Source organism: Mesoplodon densirostris, chromosome 17, assembly GCF_025265405.1.
Source record: "Mesoplodon densirostris isolate mMesDen1 chromosome 17, mMesDen1 primary haplotype, whole genome shotgun sequence".
Taxonomy (NCBI): domain Eukaryota; kingdom Metazoa; phylum Chordata; class Mammalia; order Artiodactyla; family Ziphiidae; genus Mesoplodon; species Mesoplodon densirostris.
The window spans coordinates 450,157-467,703 of record NC_082677.1 but is presented as its reverse complement, the minus strand read 5'-3'; the positions used below and the strand labels follow the sequence as shown (position 1 = coordinate 467,703).

The following is a 17,547-nucleotide window of genomic DNA, read 5'->3' as shown; positions in this document are numbered from 1 at the left end:
CCACAGCCTGTGATGTGCGCCCGGGACATAGGTGTAGACGGCGAATAAAAGCCGAGCTCCGCCGCCCAGATGGCTCCTTAGTCGGAGCTTGTCCAACCCGGCCCAGCCCGGCCCGCACCTGCGCTCCCTCCCGCCGCGGGGCCGGCCCGGGGCCTCGTCCGCCTGGGGGCCGACGAGGGCAGAGGCCCGGGGGCCGGCCCAGCCCTTCCGACAGGCGGGCGCCCCGCTCGGGGACCCGCAGCCGCCTCCATCTTGGCCGGCGGAGGCGGGAGCGGCATCCGGGCCGGGCTCCGTCGCGCCGGCCGGGGCCAGGTGCGGAGCCGGCAGAGGGCGCCGTCCCCGCGGCCGGGTGGCGGGGCCCAGCCCGGGCTGGGACGAGTCGGAGTTGCCCCCAGTTCCCCCCGCGGCCCCGACAAGATGGAGGACGTCGTCTCCTCCCGCAGCCATGACGGGAGCGAGGGACGCCTCCCCCCGGGCTGAGGCGAGGGAGAGCGCTGCCAGCCTTCGGAGCGCGCGGGCACCCCCGCCGCCGGCCTCTCGGCCCCCGGCTCCCGCCTGCGTCGCCGCAGCCCCTGCCCGCTCGGCCCTCATGGGGCTCCCAGACACTGGACAGGGAGGGCGTGGGGGACATCGAGGCCGCGGCGATCCTCAGGCGGCGTCCCTCGCAGCCGCTGCGGGGGCAGGCGGCCTGGCTCAGGCCCTCGGGCCGCCCGGGGCCAAGCCGAGGCGGGTGCAGCGGGCACAGCGGGCACGCGAGTTCGCGACCCGACTCTCTCGGGTCGGGCCGGGGCGGGGCCGGGGAAGGAGGAGGTGGGGGTGGAATAGAGGTGCGGGGGTGTGGCCTGCGCCTGATGGACAGGGCGTCGGACCACCCCCTCGAGCGGGTCCTGGAGGCAGGTGGGCGCAGCCAATGGGCGGGCCCGAGCCTCCCGGCCCGCCCTCCCCTGCCCCCAGTGAGGGCGTGGGGGGCGGGGCCGCGCCGCGATGCCGCGGCAGCAGCGTCCGCCTCCTCGCGCGCGCTAAAGCCGGGAGTGGACCGAGCGGAGTTGCGCTTGTTGACCAAGGCGGGGAGGCTGCGGGCGGGGAAGTTCGTTCCGCGGAGCCGCAGCCAGAACCGGGTGAGGCTTGTCTCCGCCGAGTCTCCAGCCCAGGACCGCCGACAGTGGGGGTGGCCGGAGCGGCGCAGCCTCCGGAGGCGGAGGCGGAGGCGGAGGCGGAGGCGGAGGCGGAGGCTCCGGGAGGCGGAGATGGGTGAGGGCGGCCCCCGGAGCTTCCCACTGACGCGGGACAGGCGCCCCGCGGCGCGGCCGCCGTCACCGCTAGCGCGTCGTGTCTCGGGCTGCCGGCGGCTCCGCTGATGTCCCAGGCGCCTTGGCGGGCGGCCCGTGGGCTGCGGGAGTGCGGGCGCGGCCGCGAGGGCCGGGTGAGGCGGCCGCCGGCGGCGGGGGTCGCTCGGAGCCGCCCGGGGCGGGGGCCGGCGGCAGGGGGAGGGGCGCTTCCGTGGGCGCTCGGGGCCGCGCTCGCACCGTCCCTGCGGCGGCGACGGCGAGAGTTCCCTAAGTTTGGCGGCGAGGGCGCGGGCCCTCCGCGCCGGTCCCCTTCTCTGCCGCCGGGGCCACGGCGCGCCGCGTCTTCTCGTCACAGTTTATCTGGGCGAGTTTCTAATGGCGGACGCGGAGCGGGCAGGTCTCGGGCTCCGGGCCAGTGTGGGGGTTTCCGCCCCGCGGCGACGCGAGTTGCCCGCGAGTGGGTCCGGCCGCGACGGGGACGGCGGAGGGTGGGCAGAATCGGGGGCTGGGATTCCCCGCTGGCGTCCAGGCTGCCCTCGCCCTCCGCTTCCCTCCTGTTGTTCATAGGGACCGTGTAGTCTCGTGTGGTCGTGGCAGGGCCTTGTTTGTACCTGGCGTCTCGGCGGCATTGCGGTGGGGGAGGGGGGAGAGCGCGGAGCCGCCTTGACCTCTTGTCCCTTTGCTCCGTCTCTTTGGTGGTTACGAGCCGGTGCTGCGTCCAGCTTGGCTAACACTAAATCATTTGTCGTTCTTCGTTCTAGGACTAGGAATCGCCTTCAGGCCAGTCTGGTGGACGTCTGTCTGAAGCTGAGGAGGACCGCGTCGCCACTGTGAGTAGTTGTCCCCGCGTTTCTGTCGAGTACCGTGAGCGCTGCGCCAGGGTGCGCCTCTGTGGCGCTTGCCTTTCTCTTAATTTGCAGGCGAAGAGCGGGTTTCTGGGGCGGGCCCTGTCGCCAGAGCCAGGCCAGGGTGATCCCTGGGAACGCACTGGGAGCGGGCGCTGACATTTTACACCGCTTGTATTCTCTAGGGTTCTAAAACAAAAGTTAAAGGTAGCTCCGTTTTTAATGCTTTCTCGTTAGCTTTTGGTTTTTTTTTTTTTTTTTTTACTTTCTTATGGATAGAAATAATTTTTTTCTTCATCGCTGGATTAAGAAAAATTACTGAATGTACTGTTGTCAGGTCGACGGAGGCGATACTTCTGTGTGAGTTTGTCGTCTCTTGGAGGAAGATTTATTTGTGTTTACGCACCCTGGCAGCTCTCTAGCCAGGGTCAAGTCAGGAGATCGTCTTAAAAAAAAAAAAAAAGAGGAGATAATCTAGTTCTCACCCTAGCCGTGATTCTGAGACTGACCACTGAATTGGTAGTGACAGTCTCCATTATGAAGTTAATGTGTTGTTTCTTTGTTACTAAGAAGTAACCTATGTGTTGTTCACTTTGGTACAGTAAAATGCCCAGCGTTCTGTCAGCTGTTCAGTTAATGGCTTTAACACCAATCCTTGCCTGAATCAATAATTTTATTGAGTCTGAAAATGATGATTTTTTTTTTTTCTAAATCTGATTCTCCATTTTTATCTGGGATTCTGTATAGTCTTAGGTCCTGCCTATTTTGTCCTTTCGGATCAGTTTTCCACTGGTCATCAAAAAGAAACCTGTGATTAGTGCATCTCTCATAGTAGTGTTCCTGCCTTCCCTCTGCCCTTGTAAATCCTTGACAAACTTGGCTTTGCACATAGGCTGTTAGGCGTCACAGCACACTTCATTAGTTAGACAGCTTTTAGGAATGGATATTGTTTCAACTGGGTAATGTTCATAGGATATCTGAAGTGCTGATATTTCACGTTACTTGTTAGTTCTGTGAGATGAAGGGATGTGGGTAGGATGCTAGAGCTATGAGGGACCTTCATAGGGAAAGGGAACTAGCGGGGACTAAAAGACTGGCAGGAAATCAAGTCACTGACTCAGGTATTACCACTTAGAAAAGCCACTTTTCTCAGCAGCGTGTTCCTAGCGTAGTTGAGCACAGTGTGCAAAGGACTAGGTTTAGTGCCAGCCAAATTGGGGTTCGCATCTCTGCTCTCTTATTACTTTGGCAAGTGCAAACTAAATAGGAGTCAATAAATGCAACTTTATAAATGCACATCTTATTCAATTAAATACATTTTTATTATGCACATTTTATAAGTGAGTAAATTGTGTCTGTCTGCCCGATTGCTATGAAGATTGTAAATCGCCTAGCCCATAAGTTATGTGGGACACACACACATATTGTTAATGGTGGCTGCAATTCTTATCTTTGTTTTGTTTCCTGATATTTCTTCCGCTTTATCTTTCAACACTTTCACTGAGTTTTCCATTTCTGCTAAGCTTTTCATTTCCAAAAGCTCTTTTTTATACTCGAAATATTAGTTTTATATGGTCTTTTGCTTGTCATGTATCCGTCTAGAGTACTGATAGTTTGTGGCTTTTCATTTTATGTTTTCTTTTTCCTGCCTCTTTTTCTTTCCTCTTTTTTTTTTTCTCTTTTAACAACTATTTTTCTTATTAGAAGCGTTTTCCAGATAGTTCATAATTCTTGACAGGTCTACTTATGATTAAGAATTGGGAAATGGAGAATAGATTGGAAGAGTGAATGGAACTTTCAGCTTGGAGCTTCACTGTAGGATGGTTCTTTTTTGGCCAGTTGATGGAGAATCTCTAAAGTCATTATTTTTAGGTCTTTCCTTTTTTCATGTTCCTAATTCCACAGAAAGGAGTGTTTCTGATAAAGAAGTTTTCCAGGGAATAGTCTGCTGCTTGGAAGATAGAAGTCTGGATGCCAGCTTTCTGGAAATCAAGTGAGAGAGGGGGCATTTCATATGCATGCTATTGAAGCATTCACCAGTGCCTGGTGAACCTGAGTCAAAGACCTTATGTTCTATCCTCTCCAAAGAATAAAAGTCTAGAACTTGGGCCAGGGTGGGGAAAGACCTGTCATCACCAAAATGGAGGGAGGGAGGGAAGGGATTGGGGATTTCACATCCTCCTGTTTTAGCCACCTGCTCCCTAGTCCCGTGATATCTGGAGCTATAGGCTTTGAGCCTCGTGAAGATTCTGCAGTGTAAGTCAGGATATTTCTCAGCCTTTTCCATCACTATTTTAGAGTTTGGCTATCTCAGGCAGAGTTGGTTAACTGCTTATCCACCTGCTCTTTAGCTTATCAAATTTTGTTCCTTTTGTTTCTTCTCTTTGTTTTTCCTTTCCTTGTCAGTAGGAACTTTACTGTTGTTATGGGGGTTTTAGAAGGGATTAAAGTTAGTTGTGTGTGATCAGTCTACAATCTTAATCCCTACTACCAGGCTGTTGATTTCTAGATAGTAGTTTTGTATTTAGACACTTAAGTAATTTTCTTGCTGTTTGTCATAACTGTTCATTTGATTTTTCTTTTTTCCTGTTTCATTACATTTGTGAGTAAAACCTCCAGAATCATCATACATCTTTATTTTGTTTCTGATTTTAAATGGGAATGCTTGTAGTATATACTCACTATCATGAAGCTGGCTTTGGAATTGATGTTATTTTTATGTAAATATATAAATATTTTAATATTAAGAAAGATCTGTGACAGTGTTAAGTCCAGAGGTGCTGTAGAACGTGTCCTAAAACTCATTAGTGTTCAACAAGTTTTTGTAGCATACATCCTTTATCTTTTATAGAGCCACAGTAATATAGGTGTGCTTATAGGTGGCCAAAAAATGAACCTTTGAAGCAATAATTAAATAATTGAAAATACTTTCTTGGTGATTTTAACATTTGAAGACTCATGAGCAGGTTAGTTTACCGTTCTCATCACATACTAATCTTGTCATATTAATATCTCACCATTTCTATTTTAGCAGCTGTTTTTTTAACTGATTTGTTTTAATATGTAAGTTTTACTTAATTATACACAAACGTAATTGAATATTGAATGGCTACTAAATTATTCAATTGGTTTTTTTTAATAGAAGGTGATCTCAGGAAAATTCATGATACTCAGTTATAACTTAAGAATTCAGCAGAAATTTTTGCAACATTAAAAAACCATATTTAAAAAACTAACACTGAACTGCACACTTAAAAATGATTAAAATGGCATTTTATGTTGTATATATTTTACCATAATTTTTGAAAAAAAGATAATTGTAGCAACCTTTAGGAAATAAAAACTGCTATGAGATGTTACTAAAAGTAAACACAATAGGGCAAACTACCCTTATTTGTGTCTTTATTTTAGTGTTAACTCTTGTCTTTACCCCTAATTAAATACCTTCTTAACTTTGCAGGGTTGTTACCCACAACCTAGAGATAGTTTGTGTTTAAGAGTCTTGCTCGGGTTTCAGCCTAACTTTCTGTTCTTAGGACAATTTTTTTTTTTTTGGCTGCGCTGCGAGGCTTGTGGGATCTCAGTTTCCCGGCCAGGGATTGAACCGTGGGCCACAGCAATGAAAGCCTGGAATCCTAACCACTAGGCCACCAGGGAACGCCCATTAGATTCTGCACTTCTCTGTGTGGATTTTCCTTTGATTTTATATTAAGTTTCATTGCATCAAAATGAAGATCAATTAAACATTAAATAGTTTCAGATGAATAAGATACCACAGGAAGACTAGGTAAATATTTAAGATTAACTAGACACTTGTTGAAATCCTAAGGTGTAGGCAAAGTATTTGCCTGAATACCCTCTCAATGGAGAGGGATTTAACATTTTTGCACTCTGTAATATGTCCAGGCAGAGAGACTAGGGACTTGCAAGTTCACTTAATCACAATGAAAACCTCAGAGTCCTTTTTATCCCCATTTGCAGTTTATAGTTTAGGAAAGTAAAACTCAATGAAGTGAGGTAATTGCCTCAGTGTCTTAGCTAAACTATAACTTTTTCTCTTTTTAGATAATAATATAGAAATGGTTAAAACTTTTTTGTAGTCTTATGTTTATGGAATTAAGAAAGTGATGGTTAAATTATATACACAATGACTTTTAATAGTGGTTTGGGTTTTAATTTTTTTACAATCTGGAATTTGAAAATAGGTGAATACTTAATCTTTTATCAGAAATAGATGACTACAATGAGCTGAGCATAAAGAATGCTCTTTCTGTTATTTTCTTTGGGAAGATTAAAATAGGACCTAACAGCCACCAGAGGGTACTGTAGAGTCAGCTATAGCTCTTTTCCAGAAATTGTTCTTTTCTGTTCTAGGTTTATTCAAATACAGAAAGGACTGAGAGAATTCGTATATAACAGCTCTTACATTTCATAATTCAGTTTAGGCTGAATTATTGCCTCTTTTCTCTGAAAATCAACCACATAATAAGCTTACTGGATGAGTATTAACCATGATCCTAAATTTTGTATTTCCTTTATAACCCTTCTAAACTGGTTCCTTAGATTTGTTATTTCTTTATCTTTGAACTAGAGTTATTTGAATGTTGATTTTGTTTTAATGAATTCACTCATCTTAATAAAACAAGTAATTTTTAAAAAAATTGTATACAGTAATTGCATATAATGTAGTGGCTATGAAATAGATTATAGAGTCAGATTTCTTGGATTTGAGTCCTGACTCTACCCTTTCCAGCAGTGGAGACTTGGGCGGGCCAGGCGGATTACTTATCTTCTTATCTTCTGAGTCTTAGTTTCCTGATGGGTAAAATTGGAAAAAGAATAGTTCCTGCCTCACCTTTATAAGCGTTTACTGAATTGCTATGTTTAATGGCATAGCACCTATTAAGAATAAACATTACCAATTGTATGACTGTAAGTACTATCACTTAAAATTAGTTGGGAAAATTTTAGAATAGAATGTTACTTAGCATATTTCAATATGAGATGTTTAAAATTGAATGATGACTGCTGTATGAGTGACTTTTCTTTATTATTCAACACCCATACAGATCCTACCTCCTTCACTGTCTTGAGCTTCTAAGAAAATTGAAGCCAGCATGTATAAACTTACCTCAGGTTTCCATCTATTATTTCTGCATACTTATATACGTTCTAATTACAACTGGACAAAACCTTGAACAGCATGGGTTTGGACTGCACGGATCCACTTATACATAGATTTTTTTCAGTAAATACTATAGTACTGCACGATCCAGGGTTGGTTGAATCTGCGGATATGGAACCTTGGATTCGGAGGGCTAACTGTGGAACTTGAGCATCCATGGATATCCTGGGACCAGTCCCCCCGTGGATACCAAGGGACAGCCATACACTTACCTTTTCCCCTCTCACTTTTGAGATAAAGGTGACTTTTGTTCATGATCAGTTTCACTACCGGCTGTGCACTCATCCTCCTCTTCCTCTTATCTGCTTTCAGAGCTGTGCCTCATTGGTTGGTCACTTCTCCAGATTCTTCCAACTATGTCTCTGCTGGATCCTTTCGTTTGTCATTCTCTAGTGCATAGTAGGTACACAGAGGTGTTTGCTGAATAAAACAAAGTGGCTAAGAATTTGGAGCCTAGAGTTAGAGCCCTGAGTTTGAGTCCTATTTGGCCTTACCCAAATTCGTTTCCTGATCTGTAAAATGAATTAAATTATATGTACATCATGGTTTTTTCAGAATTTTGTATTAAAAACCTATAGCATAGTGTCTGGTGATTCCTCAACAAGGACAAAAAACAAAAAGGTTCAGAAAGGTTTAATGTTGGAAAAACAATGACAGAAGACCCTAGGGAAATAGAGTTTGGACAATATCATAGTCATTTTAGTAGATAAAAGTATATTTAGTATAGTGATTGTATTTGGACCGTGAGTTATTGGTAATTGATGGAATTATTTTGAACAATTTTCTGTTTCAAGGAAGGACTTAGATAAAATCACATAAAATAATATAAAATTTCACTTGTGCTATTGAATTGCAATAAAATGCAATGATCATAGTATACTAGAACTTTTTTTTCTTTTCTCTCTCTATTATAGGTTCTTTGGCATAGATAAATGTTCAGCGGGAGGATTAGACTTGACTGAACAGACTCCTGTTTTATTAGGGAGTAAAGCCATGGCAGCTAGTTTCATGGACGTAGCATTTGGTGACCCAGCTAGTCCTTTAGTTAATAGATCTAGAAACTCGTCAGCGGAGGATGATGATGATGATGTTGTATTTATTGAATCTATACAACCTCCTTCAAGTTCTGCTCCAGTAATAGCTGATCAAAGAAATTTTATATTTGCTGCATCAAGAAATGAAAAGCTACAAGGAAATTATTCTATAATTCTTCCTTCCTCAAGAAGTTTGGCTTCTCAGAAGGGAAGTATAAGTGAGACAATTGTCATTGATGATGAAGAGGACATGGAAACAAATGGAAAGGAAAAGACAATTTCTTCTAGTTTTATTGAATGGGCACTTCCTGGAAGTAAAAACAGAACCAAAGATTTGGATTTCTCCACTTCCAGTCTTTCAAGAAGTAAGGTAAATGCTGGAATGGGTAATGGTGTTATCACTACAGAATCGACTCTGAAATTCATATTACTAATGTTACAACCTTAGAAACAGGTATTAAGCTCTGAATGATGGGAGAGATATGAACTTAATGATTACAAATATAACATCACTATAGAATACCAGCTTGGGAGATGTCGCTAACGGACTGCAGTCCAGTAACTTTGGTGTTAATATGCAAACATACACCCCGTCTTTAACTTCACAGACCAAGACTGCAGTAGGACCTTTTAATCCTGGTAGAATGAATGTGGCAGGAGGCGTATTTCAGAACAGAGGATTTACAGTTCATCATAGTCCTGGTAAGCAGTAAGTGATACTAAATATTTTCTTTCCACCCTAAGTAAATAAACTTTTGGCTGTTACTTTTGGTGCCTATATCTATTTTATTCTATATGTGAAATATTTTTTGTTAACCTTCGTATTAAAATAGAATTTTTTGCTAAATAAAACTGCAGTCTACTCTGTTTTACCCAATGTGATTTATATATGAAGTGTTTTAATTGAAAACTCCCATAACTACTACCTCCATCTTTGTTTACTAGCATCTTTATTTTAATGTAAAAGTCATAGAATAAAAAGATGGAGAGTGAACTAAAGGATTAAAGTAATATTACATAACAAATTAAATTAAATTAAATTTTTATTTAATTAAAATTTATTTAATTTTAACCTGACCTTTCAATTTTTGCTTTTCAAGTGTTTACTTTTAGACTGCTTGTCTCTGATTTTTGGTTTTAAATCAGCATTTTATTAGTTGGTTCATTTTAAATTTGGAAAACTTTCTTACCTTTAAATCAGAGACTTGTTTTTTTCCCCTATTTTTTGGCCACACCATGTGGCATGCAGGATCTTAGTTCCCTGACCAGGGATTGAACCCCTGCAGTGGAAGCACTGAGTCTTAACCACTGGACTGCCAGGAAAGTCCCAAATCAGATACCTGTATTTTAAAGACTCTTATGAGGCCAGTTGTGTTCTGGTAAAATATAATGAAAGTTATTTAAAATTCAGCAAATCTTTTTTGCAGATTTTTCATGACTTAGTGTGCTGTTTGTTTTCTCTTTTTTGTTGTTGTTGTTTTTGTTTGTGTTTGTTTTGGGTCATTTTAGTGCTTTTAGCTATTGACCAACTTAGAATTTCAGGAAAGGACTGGAAAGTAATTAGAGCTAAGAACCGAATCACTTGTTGTTTTAATGGAATGCTAGTATTATTTTTTCTTAAAAATTTTTTAAAAATAATCTTTTTCTCTGGTTATGAGAATATTACAGAACATTTGAAGGAAATCATAGTTAGAAACAAGAAAATAGTATCTGTCACCTACCTCACTAAGTAGAAGTGACTGACAACTTAAAATTTTGGTTTGTTTGCTTTCAGTCTTTTGCCTCTGTGGTTCTAAAAATAGAATTTAGAGCATATTGTATTTAGTTTTGTGTTCTCTTGAGTTATTTAATCTAAATTTTAGTATGTTATGTCTTTTTTTTTTTTTTTTTTTTGTGGTATGCAGGCCTCTCACTGTTGTGGCCTCTCTCGTTGCGGAGCACAGGCTCCAGACACGCAGGCTCAGCAGCCATGGCTTACGGGCCCAGCCGCTCCGCGGCATGTGGGATCTTCCTGGACCAGGGCACGAACCTGTGTCCCCTGCATCAGCAGGTGGACTCTCAACCACTGCGCCACCAGGGAAGCCCCTGTTATGTCATTTTAAAAGTAGAAGTTTCAGTGGCTATAAAATATTCCTTTGTCTGAGATATTTATTCCTCTACTTTTTAAGCATTTATATGGCTTTTCATTTTTTACTATTGAAACTGTACACACTAAATGTCTTTGTTTATATTGTTTATTATTTCTATAGGACAGTTCTCAAACTTTTTGGTCTCAGTTTTACTCTTGGAAGTGATTGAGGATCCCAAAGTTTTTTGTTTTTTTAATCTGTCATATTAGAAATTAAAACTTAAATTTAAAAGGTATTTATTCATTTAACAATAATTATGTGACATATTTTTAATGAAAGATAACTACTTTCACTAAAGAAATTTAGTGAAAAGTGACGTATTACAGTTACACAAATCTTTTTTTTTAAAGCATTTTATTTTATTTTATTAATTTTATTTATTTTTGGCTGTGTTGGGTCTTTGTTTCTGTGCGAGGGCTTTCTCTAGTTGCATTGAGCGGGGGCCACTCTTCATCGCGGTGCACGGGCCTCTCACTATCGTGGCCTCTTACTATTGTGGCCTCTTTTGTTGTGGAGCACAGGCTCCAGACGCGTAGGCTCAGAGGTTGTGGCTCACTGGCCTAGTTGCTCCGCAGCATGTGAGATCTTCCCAGACCAGGGCTCGAATCCGTGTCCCCTGCATTAGCAGGCAGATTATCAACCACTGCACCACCAGGGAAGCCCCACAAATCTTTTTGAAGTCTGGCTTAATAGAAGACAGCAAGGTATATCTAGCTCCTCAAATCTATTTCTACATTGAATGTGTTGCAATATCTTCTTTAGTTTGAAGTATAAGAAGAAAATCTGGCCTCACGTACACATGTGGCTGTAGAATGGAGCAATATTTTAGTAGCCTTTTTAGTTAATTATGGATAGTTTTTTCCTTTTCCTTTTGACACAGCACCAAAACTTGATAAGTGGTAGTTTCTTAAAAGTTCTTACAGTGTGGAATCTGAAACTATATAATGAACTTTTCATACTTTATTACATTAAAATTCATTTATCTTTGAATGAATTTTACCTTTGTATGATTTGGTAACATTGTGCTTTGGTTATTTGGAAAGTGTTGATTCACTGAGTTACCTAGGTCTTCTAAATGTTGACACCTTAGAAAGCTGTCACGCTAGCAGTGGTGGATGCAGGTTTTCAAAGATTCTGATTTTCATTCGAAAGCTCAAATTTTCTCATTGGCAACAAATACTGTTATTTTTTTGAAGTGAAAGGCTTATTTTAAGAAAATGTCAGTAACCAGTTTGTTTTGTCATTCCTTTAAGGCTAGTTCAGCTTGCAATGCAACAATTTTACAGGTGCTTTTCCACTCTCATTGTTCTTTGGTATGAAACAGAAATGGCTTCTGGATGCTTCCTTGTTCATCATACAGAGTATTAAGATGTAGTCAGAGACTGAAATTTAGTAAAATTAATACTAATTTTTACCTTTTCACTAAGCACTTCTGTTGCATAATAAATAATTTCACTGGCCTTTGTCCCTGGTTCTTGGGAGAGAGAATAAATCCTTGAAATTTACCAGATTCCTAATAACTAATGATTAAGGCTGAGGGTCACCAGAAAGACCAACCCTGTGATTTGAGTGTTGGGCCTTTGAGCCAGCTCAGCCTCCATGGAGGAGAGAGAGGCTGGAGATTGAGTCCAGTCACACGCAGTGAATAATCCCACCAGTCACACCCACATGATGAAACCCAGTAAAAACTCATCTGTGCCAGGTGGGTGACGCTACACGCTTCCTCAGAGAGAGGGCACAGAAGCTCTGGCATTGGGACCCTTCCTCATCCCGTATGTCTCTTCATTTGGCTGGTCCTGATTTGTATCCTTTAAATAAAACTGATCGTAAGTATAGAGCTTTCTTTAGTTCTCTGAATCATTCTAGCAAATTATCAAATCTGAAGGGGCCTTAGGAACCTCCCAGATTTACAGCCAGTTGGCCAGAAGTCCAGGTGGCATGTAAAGTGAGGGCAGTCTTGTTGTGGACTGTGCCTTCAAAATGGGGGCTGGTGCTGACTCCAGGTAGTTAGCATCAGGATTGTGTTGACCAGTTGTTGTTGGAAGAACAATAGGAAGTACAGGTGCTACTTTTTCTTTCTTTTGTGCAAGCGCCTGATAGTGAAGAAAATTTTACTAGTACAGTTTGGTTCCACTGCCAGCAGTTTTACCCATCATTGCTTCTGCACCATTAGTGCAGATGCCAACACGATGAAAAAGGCAAATAATCTTAGTTTTATTATGGACATAGTTTGGCCTGGCAGATCCCCTTTTATTTTTTATGTAATGTTGAATAGAAGTGATCAGAGTATAAAGTCTTGTCTTGTTATTTTTTTTGTTGGCCATGCCTCGTGGCTTGCAAGATCTTAGTTCCCTAACCAGGGGTTGAATCCCAGGCACTCAGCAGTGAAAGTGCCTTCTGTTGTCTTGTTCTTGACCTGGGGTGGAGGGGAAGCATTTGACATTTCATCATTTAGCGTATTTGCTTATGTCAAATATAAGCTTTTTATGTTCATAATTTAATAGCTTGTGTCTAGTCTTTGCAGTTATAAACAGGTTTCTCATGAATATCTCGTAAGTTTGTCACACATATTTTCTAGTGAAAAGTTCCTGTAGGTGAAATTGCCAAGTCAAATGTCAACATCTTTTTAAAACTTTTCATGGTTAATACAGAATGGTCCTCACCAAAAAATTATGGGGTTTTTTTGTTGTTATAATATTGTAAGCTCTCCTCAGGGATAGGAGTATTATTAATGTTTGCTAAACTGATCATTTAGAGGTGATATCCTCTTAATGATCATTGAACTTTTAAAAATACTTTTGTAGACTTTTTATGAATTTGTTCATTCATGTTTGTCATCTACTTATTACTTTGTACATCTTTTGTTTATTGATTGAGTGAAACCTGAAAAATAATATAAAAAACTTGTGACTTCTATATTGAATGATGTGTTAAGCTTAAAAGCGGTTGAAGATGATGTTGAAGACTTGAAATAATGTCCATTGAAAATCATTCTTTTGGATCTCTGTTTCTTTCACTCTTCTTTTTAAAAATTTTATTGCAGTGTAATTGATTTGTTTCTTTCACTCTTATTTTTTGTTGTGTAATTATTTCCTAAATTTTACATGTATATTTTTGCAAACATGAATTACATCTTATGTACGTATAAGCTCTTAAGTGAAGTTAAAACCAGAAGGCTTGCCATGTATTTCCTTTATGTTTCAGCCTTGACCGTTTTTCACCTTCTGGAGTAAATTGAAGTTGTGTATTGAATGGTGAAGTGGATCGATAACATGCTTTTCAATTTAAAAGCATAGCACATAGACTTGATACTTAACTGTAAAAAAGCATACTGTAGTTAGATGCTATACTGTTACTCCACTCAAATTGTGGACATAATTGAGACTAGCAAAAGTTGTTTGAAAGTAGTTTTGACTACTCTTGGATGTATTTTTATTCTTGTCATCCCTTTATCTCATTAATTCAAAACTGTATTTTATATTACAGTGATAATTTTCTCATGCCATGAAGTATCAGTGATTTTAAAAAGTAACAGACAAGAAGCATTAAAGGACTCCCCTGACATTCATTCATATATATGAAGACGTTCTTAACTACATTTAAACTATTTTGTTTGTGCTGTGGCAATGAATTTCTGTTATCTATGAAGTATGGATGAATTTACAGTGTTCCTGGGTTCTCTAAAGTTTTGTTTCGGGGGGAAAAAGTTACAGAACTATATCCTTTATTTATTTTATTATTATTTTTAAAAATAAATGTATCTATTTATTTATGGCTGAGTTGGGTCTTCGTTGCTGTGCGTGGGCTTCTCATTGCAGTGACTTCTCTTGTTGTGGAGCATGGGCTCTAGGCACGTGGGATTCAGTAGTTGTGGCTCGCAGGCTCTAGAGCTCAGGCTCAGTAGTTGTGGCACACGGGCTTAGTTGCTCCATGGCATGTGAGATCTTCCCGGACCAGGGCTCAAACCCATGTCCCCTGCATTGGCAGGCGGATTCTTAACCACTGTGCAACCAGGGAAGCCCTATCCTTCAAATGATACCATTTGGTCCAGAATTCTAAAAAGAGGGTCTACAGAGTTGTCAGGTAAATAGTGATGGTGAAGATGTGTCTGAAGCTTTCTGAAAGGTGGAGTCACTTGTCAAAAAGGGCTGTCTTGTCATTGCTCTTTTCACTCTTTAAGTTGGATGTAGCATAGTGAAAACTGTCCAATTTTAGTATTAACCCTAAATTTTGTTTTTGCTTGCTGTCAGCTTTTGTAAAATTAACCAATTTTACTAGAAGACTTACAGAATAAGATGGTGACCATTGTATTACTATGGTAACTGTTGTTATTATTTAGGGTCAGAGCTCCCCCAGAGTGTCTTACTTTAGTTGCTGTGTGCTTCCCACTTCTATAGAATGAAGGTTTTCCAGCACAGAAAAAAGAAAAAAAATAAGAACAAGATGAGGATCTCTGGAGTTGTTATATTTGAATCTAGGGCTTAAGGGTTCAAATTTTATCCTACAAAATTATGGCTCTGCATAAAGTACAAATAAAACTGTGTAATAGGGCTTCCCTGGTGGCACAGTGGTTGAGAGTCCACCTGCCGATGCAGGGGACACGGGTTCGTGCCCCAGTCTGGGAAGGTCCCACATGCCGTGGAGCGGCTGGGCCCGTGAGCCATGGCCACTGAGCCTGTGCGTCCGGAGCCTGTGCTCCACAACGGGAGAGGCCACAACAGTGAGAGGCCCGCGTAACGCAAAAAAAACTGTGTAATATCTTATGAAAATAAGATCATGTCCATTAGAATGGACCTTTGAGTCATTTAATCTTTTCACTAACCTTTAAGGTAGACTGTATTTCAGTGAAAGTTCTTCAGCCATCGTATCTTTATGTAAACAGCAAAATTTCATCAAAGAAAATACTCAGACTTAGAAATTGTTCTTGCATCTGTGTTGTATTTTTGTTGGATTATAAACATTTCTGGCCATGATACTGATTCTAGGAAGTTCTTCTGATAATAATAGACTTGAGACTAATAATCAATAAGTAACTCCTGTCCCTCCTGCAGAGAATAATGGGGGGGAGGGAGACAAAACATACAAAATATCTAAAGCATCACAGAGCTACAAATACACTGAAAAATGAGGTTTCTCATATCTGAGAAGGAGCCTCAGAGGAGTCATCTCTTATTTGGGGTTGTTTTTCTCTAATGGGTATGTGTTCAGTTCCAGAAAAGGCTGCTAAGAATCTAAGGGGAACTTTCAACAGACTCACAGGGGCCCACAAAGAAGGACACTGATTTAAAATATATATATTAAAAAAATAAAGGGCTTCCCTGGTGGCGCAGTGGTTGAGAGTCCGCCTGCCGATGCAGGGGACACGGGTTTGTGCCCCGGTCCGGGAAGATCCCACATGCGGCGGAGCGGCTAGGCCCGTAAGCCATGGCCGCTGAGCCTGCGCGTCTGGAGCCTGTGCTCCGCAACGGGAGAGGCCACAACAGTGAGAGGCCCGTGTACCGCAAAAAAAGTAAATAAATAAAATAAAATAAAAATAAAAATAAAATAAAATAAAAGATATATATATCGACCTTTGGATTGGGGATGCTAACATAATCCAGAGTCTCAATTTTTTTTTCAGTTTTTCATGTAAAACTATTAGGGATATGAGGAGGCAGGCCATATAATGAAATAAGAGAAAAAGCGGACAATAGAAGTGAACCCATAAGGGGTGCGGGTACTAGGAGTATCAGACTGTCTTCATTTTAACTGTAGGTTTGGCACAGCTGAAGAGTGTGAATGAACTGGAATATGTATCAGAGTATTATCTAGACTGAGTCAGAACCAAAAGGGGGGAAATACAGAAAAGAATGTAAGAGACTTAGGACATTTGATGAAAAGGACATGTAATTAATGTCCCAGAAAGAGGAAAAAAGAAATGAGGCAGAAGAGGTGTAACTGAGGATTTTCTAAAATGGAGAAAAACATCAACCCTTGAATTCGAGAACCTTTACAAATTCTGAGCAGGATAAATACCCAAGAGACCATTAAGAGACATGTAGGGCCTCCCTGGTGGCGCAAGTGGTTGAGAGTCAGCCTGCCGATGCAGGGGATACGGGTTCGTGCCCCGGTCTGGGAGGATCCCATATGCCGCGGGGCGGCTGGGCCCGTGAGCCATGGCCGCTGAGCCTGCGCGTCCGGAGCCTGTGCTCCGCAGCGGGGGAGGCCACAACAGTGAGAGGCCCGCATACCGCAAAAAAAAAAAAAAAAAAAAAAAAAAAAGAAGAAAAGAGACATGTAGAGAAATCATAGTCAAAACTTGGAAGCAATCATCCGCCTGTAGATGGTAGCCTCCTTCTCCCCTGAGTAGCAAAGACTGCTCCCATGTCCTGCCTCCTGTCTGTCGTACACAGTGGGTTGTTGTTCCAGGAACTTTTGCTGTGGGCAATAAACCCAATAATAAACCTTTGATGTCCCCCCACCAAAAAAAAATTGGAAGCAATCCAAATGTCCATCAGCCTTAGAGTGATAAATAGTATCAGCCACACAATGGAATACTCAACAATGGAAACAGATGAACAGCTACCTTCAGTGTGAATGAAACAGATGAGATGTTGAGACGAGGGTACATACTACATGATTTCATATGCGAAGTTCAAAATAAGGCAAAACTTGTCTTTGAAGTGAGGATAGGGATGCCTTGTGGGAAAGGAGGGGAGTGACTGAGTGGAAAAGACATGAGGATCCTGGAAGGTTTCTGTGTGTTTATCTGGGTGGTGGCCATAGAAGTACATATTCATTATGAAGACGGTCATTGAGCTGTGCACTTAAGATTATAAACTTCATGTGTATGTGTTACTCTTTAACAACTAAAAACCCCACTGAGACACTGAAGTAACTTCACTAGCAGACCAACACTAAAGAAATGCTAAAAGGTTGTTCTTTAGGCAGAAGAGTTTAGATGCAGGAAGAAATCAAGAATCTCTGAAACTTGGGACTTCCCTTGTGGTCCAGTGGTTGAGAATCCGTCTCGCATTGCAAGAGGCGCCTCTGATCCCTGGTCGGGGAACTAAGATCCCACATGCC

The 17,547-nt window shown here is 42.0% G+C and overlaps 1 protein-coding gene across 1 annotated transcript in view; it reads left to right on the top strand.

The window, feature by feature from the left end:
• Nucleotides 1-1,357: 1,357 nt before the first annotated feature.
• ZMYM5 (zinc finger MYM-type containing 5) overlaps nt 1,358-17,547 on the top strand; it is a 29,611-nt gene continuing 13,421 nt past the window's right edge. The window contains exons 1-4 of the mRNA XM_060080281.1: nt 1,358-1,746; nt 2,051-2,119; nt 8,234-8,723; nt 8,962-9,055. Coding sequence (XP_059936264.1) covers nt 1,358-1,746; nt 2,051-2,119; nt 8,234-8,723; nt 8,962-9,055 — 1,042 coding nt within the window. The remainder of the gene's footprint in view (nt 1,747-2,050; nt 2,120-8,233; nt 8,724-8,961; nt 9,056-17,547) is intronic.